At 39.7% G+C, this 9,274-nt stretch overlaps 1 protein-coding gene across 6 annotated transcripts in view; it reads right to left on the reverse strand.

Annotated features, from left to right (window-relative positions):
* The window catches only part of LOC128692596 (ankyrin repeat and SOCS box protein 3), a 197,648-nt gene that overhangs the window by 134,765 nt on the left and 53,609 nt on the right, over nucleotides 1-9,274 (reverse strand). For all 6 annotated transcript variants that reach the window (XM_053781781.2, XM_070089831.1, XM_070089829.1 and 3 more), the window contains exon 9: nucleotides 5,412-5,523. In XM_053781781.2, coding sequence (XP_053637756.2) covers nucleotides 5,412-5,523 — 112 coding nt within the window. The remainder of the gene's footprint in view (nucleotides 1-5,411; nucleotides 5,524-9,274) is intronic.

Genomic DNA, 9,274 nt, shown 5'->3' on the forward strand with positions numbered 1-9,274 from the left:
ATTCCTCTAGCAACATTACTTCACACTGTGCAATTTGGTTGCAACAGGATTCAAAATAAGCAACAACAAAAATTGACAGCGAGGGAAATTCTTAAAATTATTCTCCATTAGTCTAAAACAGATTAACCCACAAAATTTGAATAGTATACTCAGTGGATATTTTAAATTGCTCACTAACAGCTTTATGTCCACAAGCTGTGCAGTTTCCTGCTGTTTTTGATAAACAAGAGCAAGCCATATACACCAGATAGGGTTTTTCCATAACAATGTAATTTATAAATGCTTAGTATAAAACATACAACAATAAAGTTTGAAGAGAATATTCAGTGCATTATTATAGAGCATTCACAAAAGCTGAGTACTATAAATATACTAATTATGCATTCCATGTCTTTTATAGGTATCCTCTAGTTGTATGTCTACAAATGTTGAACATGTTAATCAATAATAGAGTGAAAACACTATTAAACAAAAAATTGTGTAGTGAAGTACAGTCAGTTGGCTTCCCAAATAACAGAGCAAGGCTCTTGGCAGTAGAAACCCTGGCCACTTAAGAAAACAGTGATATTTTGAGAGAGGAAATGGAAGGATATACATATTCACTTCCTCAATCCCCTACTGACTCTGGTGTTGCTAAAGCCAAACCATGCAGTATACAGCTGATGATTCTTTCCTTCTTTCTCTTGAATTATACATGGCATTATCAACCCCTCTTGCATAGATCATATGGAATAAAAGTTGTGATGAATGGTTTTGAAAACCAAAAAGCTAAAGAATTGAGACACTTATGCAACATAAGGGAATCTTTATTGAAGAAATGTTTTGCCACACAGTGGCTTCGTCAATAAAGATTCCCATATGTTGCATAAGTGGAATAAAAGTTGTACAAACACTTCAGATATACAGTAGACCTCCGGTTTTCATAATTAATCCATTCCAGAAGGTTGGCCAAAATCTGAAATGACCAAAAACCAACGTAATATTTTCCATAAGAAATAATCTAAATCCAATTAATCAGTTTCAGACACCCAAAAATATTAAAAAAAAAACATTTTATAGAGAATAACTATAGTTTTACATACAGAAAACAATGAGAAATAAATATAAATGAGTAATTTTAATGATAAATGAACATTACATACCTGTATTGAAGACTCTTGCTTGTGAGTAGTACTTATTTGTAGTCCCAGGCAGACTACATCCCAGTGTATACCTACCGTCTACATACACTGCGACCGACAGCCATATTACCATTGACATACCATGTTCACTGAGTTTAATCATTTCTAACAACTACCTTTAAATGCCATCATAAACAAATAGAGAAGTAATGAATAATTCAAGCTGAGAATTATAAACAAAAGCTATTGTTTAAAGGGTGGTTACTGGGCCAATACAGATTCATACAGTTTTCTTTAATGCTGGACCAGAGAAAATGTAATGTTTACCCTCCACTGCATATAAACATTGCATGTTTATATGCTATGTAAAGTGTTTCTTACATAATTTTGAAGAAAATGCCATAGATGGATTAATGAATGTGTCTATATTAACCTAAAATACGACATTTAATGTGCCCAAGAGAGAGTCACGAACGTATGAGTGGCCCAGGTGCATGCATCTGGTACCAATGATTTCCGAGGGGATGTACAAAACCCAGGGGGAAATTTTGCCAAAAAAAGTGCTCAAAATCCGAAGTGTACGATTTCTGCACCAGCTGAAAACCATGGGTCCACTGCATATTAAAGTCAGATAAAGAAATGTGCCATATCACAATACTGATGGGAGCCAAAGCCAGGGTCAGCAGCTTTTGTAACATTTTCCCTAACACAGCCCCCACTTTCCCCAAACACCATTTTATTACAGTATTACTGCATTTTTCCTTGGTTATTATTTTACCAAATGCATTCATCTTCAATACATGTTTGTCCGGTGTAAGTGTAGTGTTCATTTGTTTGGTATAATTTGGTAAAGAAATGTGGCTTTTATTATGATGATTACATGTTCTAAGGTTGCCCAGCAGATACTGCCTTTCACATTTTTTTTATTACTATGCTTTCTCAATTCTGACTAGCAAATGCATTTATCACTGAAGGTTTATTGCTATATGGCAGAGTTTTAAGAAAAATCATTAACTTATAGAATGTGAGATAAGCTATACAGTACTAATTTCTAAGTAGTACAAAAGAAAAAACTGAGTGGCAAATTTGAAGCTGTCCAGAACATAACCATATTTTTTCCATGTGTTCTTCACTTCATGTAACACTATTTCACCCAATATGTCAATGTTAAGGAAATAATATACATGTTTAGCAAGGGTTTACTGTATATAACAGGGACTCCTCATGCCATGATGCTCCACAGTGAGCCACAATACAGTAGGGCCACATTTATTCGGCAGGTTAGGTTCCAGGCTACTGCCGGAAAGCAGACTTCACCGGAAAGCAGAACTCCATTTTTTCCATTTATAAATGCATATAAATGCCAGATAAACAAGTTTACACTAACATATATTAAGTTAGCAGTATAACTAGGCATTAAAAAGTAAAATACACACACAGTACACTCATTATTTACCTCAAAATATTTGTAGTCTTAATGTAGGGCAAAAGGTGTGTAGTATTTACTCTAAGAAGTCAGGTGTGGTAGCCCTCCTGACCCCCCCCCCCCACATATACTATACTACGATGCTTAAAGTTCCCTAGAGCAATAAAATGCATATACAGTAGACTTACCTTAAAATATTTGTAGTCTGAAGGGAGTAGTCAGGTTCACGCGCGCGGTGCAAAAAAAAAATCGAAAAAATATGAAAAATGGAGTTGTTACCAAAAAATAGCTGAACTTTCTGGCTACACGCTGGTATAATTATTATCCTTGTACGATGTTTCTAAAAGGAATTACAGCCATTTATAACAGGCATGGTGACAGCGCTGACGCAACATATTGCGTAAGAAGCGCTGACTCAGCTTTGTTGACGTTTTTGTTACGTTTTTCCCCATGTTATTTTTATCGTTTTCTTATATCTTTATGTCTAATATAATACAAATTCACCATCTGAGATCATGCCAGAGTGGGCGGAGCTAATATGATCAAGTAACCAGTCAGGTACCCTGGGTATAGTACCCAAAATGGCCGACACCTCCAGCCAACAAAATATTCCATAAATATTCCATACCCACGCTAATATCAATTATAAGGCTTATTTATCTATCACAATTGATCTATTATGGCATAATGCAATATAATAATAGCATATAAACATAAAAAGTACACCTTAAAAAAAATATATATAGCATAATATGACGCCCCAAGGAAAAAATTTCTATCGATATTTCCCCTGAAGGTGAAGAGAGGGTCCGCCCTCTCTCATCAGTGATGAGAGAAAACGGATTTACAATGGTTAACTGTAATAAACACTCGTAGGTCGCGGAAAAAGTGTAAAATAAGGCGAATTTTTCGGGGAAAAAAATTATTTCCTGGGCAGCGGGGGTGCCGCGCGCTTCGGCCTATATCTCGAAAGTAACTTATTTACCTATTTAGGGGGAATGCATCCTTATTTATGAATGAATTGACTTGATTTTCACAACAAACATAGGAGAATGATTGATTTACACGAACATAGGTACCTTTCTGAACTATCCCAAATATTTTTAGATTTATGTGGGAAACAAGACCGACATCTTCCAATATGACAAAAAAGTTATGAAACTTATTTTTTTTTAGCATGAAGATAAGGTTTATTTTAGAAAAGGTACGTATCTCATGATGGAATTAGAGGTGTTCTATCAGCAGCAAGTGTCAAAACCACTTTTCCAAGTACCACTGAGAAGGACTCCCCTGCCAAATGCAATTTTTCGTAAATTTTGCATATTTCATTTACTTTTTGGCCGATATGATTGAAACTTCAGCACAGGATGTTTTATATAAGCTTCTAATAGTACACCAAAAATGAACGTAATCGGTTGAAAAATAAAGAAGTCGATATGTTTCACGGCATCCTGCCTGGCCACTTATATCTACTACGACATTAAGCTCCCTAGAGCATAAAATGTATATATAGTATACTCATTAATTACCTTAAAACATTTGTAGTGTTAATATAGGGTGAGAGGTGAGTTATATTTGTATGAAGTCAGGTTGGGAAGTATGGGTAGCCAGGAAGAGCAGCCCTCCCCACGTCTGGCTTTTGTCACAAGTCCTACAAGTTGTCTGGCTACCACAAGTCCTACAAGTTGCCTGGCTACCACAAGTTGCCTGGCTACCACAAGTCCTACAAGTCACCTGGCTACCACATCTCATATTTATGTTAATTTATTCTACTGTGGGGTGTATTTAGATGGATTAAGCAAAATGTCTATATTAACATTTTATACGATATTTAATGCTCCTTAGAGTGATTATTATTGTGTTATTATTATCATTAATGTGGCATCTTCAAGACTAATAAGACACTCTTAGTAATTTTAATGTGTACCTGCATGTCAGCACAGTGTGTAGGTTTACTTAGGTACAGGTGCCTATACGTATAATTATCAGTTATAATAATAATGTAGGTATGTAGTCCGCCTGGGCTACATACCTACACGATATTTAATGTGGCCCAGAACCATATTATTACCATCGACATACCATGTTCACCGAGTTTAATCGTTTCTAACAACTACCTTTAGATGTCATCATAAACAAAGGGAGAAGTAATGAATAATTCAAGCAATGAATTGTAAACAAAAGCATTATGTATTAAGGGGAGTGACGTAATGTTTTCCCTTCGCCCGACTACCACACCTCCATAGTATATAAACAAAATGTTAATATGTTATGTAACATGTTTCTTATATAATTCTGAAGAAAATATAATAGATGGATTAATGAAAATGTCTATATTAACGTAAAATAAGACATTTAATGTGCCGAAGAGTAATTATTATTAGTATTATATAATGGTTTCCCTCAACCTGGCAACCACATCTCCATAGCATATAAATAGCATGTTTATATGCTATGTAACATGTTTCTTATATAATTTTGAAGAAAATATCATAGATGGATTAATGAAAATGTCTATATAGATGTAAAATTAGACATTTAATGTGCCCAAGAGTGATTATTATTACATAATAGAGAGATGTGCTCATGAAGAATGTAAACAAACCAGGTGGCCCATGCCCTATATGAAAAACCACTTGCTGTATAGAAAGTTTTGGTCATAATCTGAGATCACCGTATTAGCTGAATGCTGTAAGGCAAAACGCCGAAAAGTGGGGCCCTACTGTACTCTCTCTTAAATATGAGACACGAGAGAATATAAAATGTGTAAAGAGCATTTTCAAATTGTTACAAATTCACTATCTGCATTTAAAAACTGTAATAGTACTACTTGATATACATACATGAATACTATTACAACCAACCTTTGTCAATCATAAACTTTGCTATGTCCACCCTTTGTCTGGTGAAAGGCTTGGAGAGGAGGAAACCAAGTGGCGTATCAACACTTGTTCCTAAATGTAGCATCAGAGGTACCTACAAAAAATTACATCATACTGTATATCAATAAGTTACAGTATTATAAATAAATTATAATTATCCAAACTGCAACAACTTGCCCTCTCTTTCAGCTCAGCAGAGTGGCTCATGCATAGGTCATACATTCTAGGATGTGCACAACAGTTAAAGCAAGCCTGCAAATTATCATTCAAGTGAAATCCCATTTTTTAAATTATGTATACGAAATTTCTGGGCAGTGCCCTTTCCACCCAAGATATTTAATTCTTTTGTGCAGGGCAAAACACCCATCTTCTTTCCTCATATTTACCAGCTGTTTCAATGCCTTCATGGTCTTCACCTGTCAGTTTTCATTCACTGTGTGTGTGTGTGTGTGTGTGTGTGTGTGTGTGTGTGTGTGTGTGTGTGTGTGTGTGTGTGTGTGTGTGTGTGTGTGTGTGTGTGTGTGTATGTGTGTGTGTGTGTGTGTGTGTGTGTGTACTCACCTATTTGTGGTTGCAGGGGTCGAGTCCTAGCTCCTGGCCCCGCCTCTTCACCGGTTGCTACTAGACCCTCTCTCTCCCCGCTCCATGAGCTTTATCAAACCTCGTCTTAAAACTGTGTATGGTTCCTGCCTCCACTACGTCATTTTCTAGGCTATTCCACTGCCTTACAACTCTATGACTGAAGAAATACTTCCTACTATCTCTCTGACTCATTTGTGTCTTCAACTTCCAATTGTGGCCTCTTGTTTCTGTGTCCCCTCCCTGGAACATCCTGTCCTTGTCCACCTTGTCTATTCCACGCAGTATTTTATATGTCGTTATCATGTCTCCCCTGACCCTCCTGTCCTCCAGTGTCGTCAGGCCGATTTCCCTTAATCTTTCTTCATAGGACATTCCCCTTAGCTCTGGAACTAACCTTGTTGCAAACCTTTGTACTTTCTCTAGTTTCTTGACGTGCTTTATCAAGTGCGGGTTCCAAACAGGTGCTGCATACTCCAGTATGGGCCTGACATACACGGTGTACAGTGTCTTGAATGATTCCTTACTAAGGTGTCGGAATGCTGTTCTCAGGTTTGCCAGGCGCCCATATGCTGCAGCAGTTATCTGATTGATGTGTGCTTCCGGAGACATGCTCGGTGTTATACTCACCCCAAGATCTTTCTCCTTGAGTGAGGTTTGCAGTCTTTGGCCACCTAGCCTATACTCTGTCTGTGGTCTTCTGTGCCCTTCCCCTATCTTCATGACTTTGCATTTGGCAGGATTAAATTCGAGAAGCCATTTGCTGGACCAGGTGTCCAGTCTGTCCAGGTCTCTTTGAAGTCCTGCCTGGTCCTCATCAGATTTAATTCTCCTCATTAACTTCACATCATCTGCAAACAGGGACACTTCTGAGTCTAACCCTTCCGTCATGTCGTTCACATATACCAAAAATAGCACTGGTCCTAGGACCGACCCCTGTGGGACCCCGCTCGTCACAGGTGCCCACTGTGATACATCATTACGTACCATGACGCGTTGTTGCCTCCCTGTCAGGTATTCTCTGATCCATTGCAGTGCCCTTCCTGTTATATGCGCCTGATGCTCTAGCTTCTGCACTAATCTCTTGTGAGGAACTGTGTCAAAGGCCTTCTTGCAGTCCAAGAAGATGCAATCAACCCACCCCTCTCTCTCGTCTTACTTCTGTTATTTTATCATAAAACTCCAGAAGGTTTGTGACACAGGATTTGCCTTCCGTGAATCCGTGCTGGTTGGCATTTATACTCCTGTTCCGTTCCAGGTGCTCCACCACTCTCCTCCTGATAATCTTCTCCATAATTTTGCATACTATACACGTCAATGACACAGGTCTATAGTTTAGTGCCTCTTTTCTGTCTCCTTTTTTGAAAATGGGAACTACATTTGCTGTCTTCCATACCTCAGGTAGTTGCCCAGTTTCCAGGGATGTGTTGAAGATTGTGGTAAGTGGTACGCACAACATATCTGCTCCCTCTCTAAGGACCCATGGAGAGATGTTGTCCGGTCCCATTGCCTTTGAGGTATCGATGTCCCTTAGCAGTTTCTTCACCTCCTCCTCATCTGTATGTATGTCGTCCAACACTTGTTGGTGTATTCCTTGTTGGTGTCCCCATCTGGTCTGTCCCCCCAGAGTCCTTCCTGTCTCTACTGTAAATACTTCCTTAAATCTCGTGTTGAGCTCCTCACATACCTCTTGATCGTTTTTTGTGAGTTCCCCACCTTCTTTCCTCAGCCTTATCACCTGGTCCTTGACTGTTGTCTTCTTCCTAATGTGGCTATACAGCAGTTTCGGGTCAGATTTGACTTTCGATGCTATGTCGTTTTCATACTGTCTCTGGGCCTCCCTCCTTATCTGCGCATACTCGTTTCTGGCTCTTCTACTAATCTCCTTGTTTTCCTGGGTCCTATGCCTCCTGTACCTTTTCCATTCTCTGTTGCACTTAGCTTTTGCCTCCCTACACCTTCGGGTAAACCAAGGACTCGTCTTGGTCTTCCTATTATTTCTGTTTCCCTTGGGAACAAAACTTTCCTCTGCCTCCTTGCACTTTGTTGCCACATATTCCATCATCTCGTTTACTGATTTTCCTACCATTTCTCTGTCCCACTGAACCTCCTGCAGGAAGTTTCTCATACCTGTGTAGTCCCCCCTTTTATAGTTTGGCCTGTCCCCTTCAGTTCCTGTTACCTTCTCCACTTGTAACTCTACTATATAGTCAAAACTCAGAACCACATGATCGCTAGCTCCAAGGGGCCTCTCGTAAGTGATGTCCTCGATGTCTGAACTGCTCAGGGTGAACACAAGATCCAGTCTTGCTGGCTCATCCTCCCCTCTCTCTCTGGTTGTGTCCCTGACATGTTGATGCATGAGGTTTTCAAGTACCACATCCATCATCTTTGCTCTCCATGTTTCGGGACCCCCATGTGGCTCCAGGTTTTCCCAGTCGATCTCCCTGTGGTTGAAATCGCCCATTACCAGTAACTTTGCTCTGCTCGAGTGAGCTCTTCTTGCCACCTCAGCCAGTGTGTCCACCATCACCCTGTTGTTTTCTTCGTACTCCTCTCTTGGCCTCCTGCAGTTCTGTGGTGGGTTATACATCACTCCAATGACTACTTTATGTTCTCCGGACTGAATTGTACCTACAATGTAGTCTCTTTCTCCAATCATGTCCATGCCTTCCATTTCCTCAAATCCCCATTGGTGTTTTATGAGCAGTGCAACCCCTCCTCCCCCTCTACTCCTTCTATCTTTCCTCAGGATCTGATATCCTGTTGGGAAGATTGTGTCTGTTATTATCTCAGCGAGTTTTGTTTCTGTGACTGCTATGATGTCTGGGGATTTTTCACTGATTCTTTCATTCCACTCCTCATGTTTATTCATTATTCCATCCGCATTTGTGTACCAAACCTTTAGTTTCTTTTCTATCATTGTGGTCATGCAAGTATATTGGGGTTGGGGGAGGGAGAGCCTTGGTGGGGGCCTATATGGGGCTGTGGTGTAGGTGGGGTATGTGTTGATGGGGGTGGGGTCAGAATGCCCATAAGGGACAGCTGTTGGGGTGAGGTTTGTGATATGGGGGTTGGTGGCAGAGGGAACAGTGAGTGGGTTGGAGTATAGGTTGCTCAGTTGCGTTGGGAATGTCGCGGGTGGGGTCTTTTGGTGGGAGATTCTGTGGGGTGTGTTTGCCCTTCCTCCTGTGTCTGGGTCCTGCTCATTTTCATTGCTTCTCGTTCCTCCTTGCGTCTCTGTACCCTCTCTTTCAGTGTAGTCC

This window comes from Cherax quadricarinatus, chromosome 30 (assembly GCF_038502225.1).
Source record: "Cherax quadricarinatus isolate ZL_2023a chromosome 30, ASM3850222v1, whole genome shotgun sequence".
Classification (NCBI taxonomy): Eukaryota; Metazoa; Arthropoda; class Malacostraca; order Decapoda; family Parastacidae; genus Cherax; species Cherax quadricarinatus.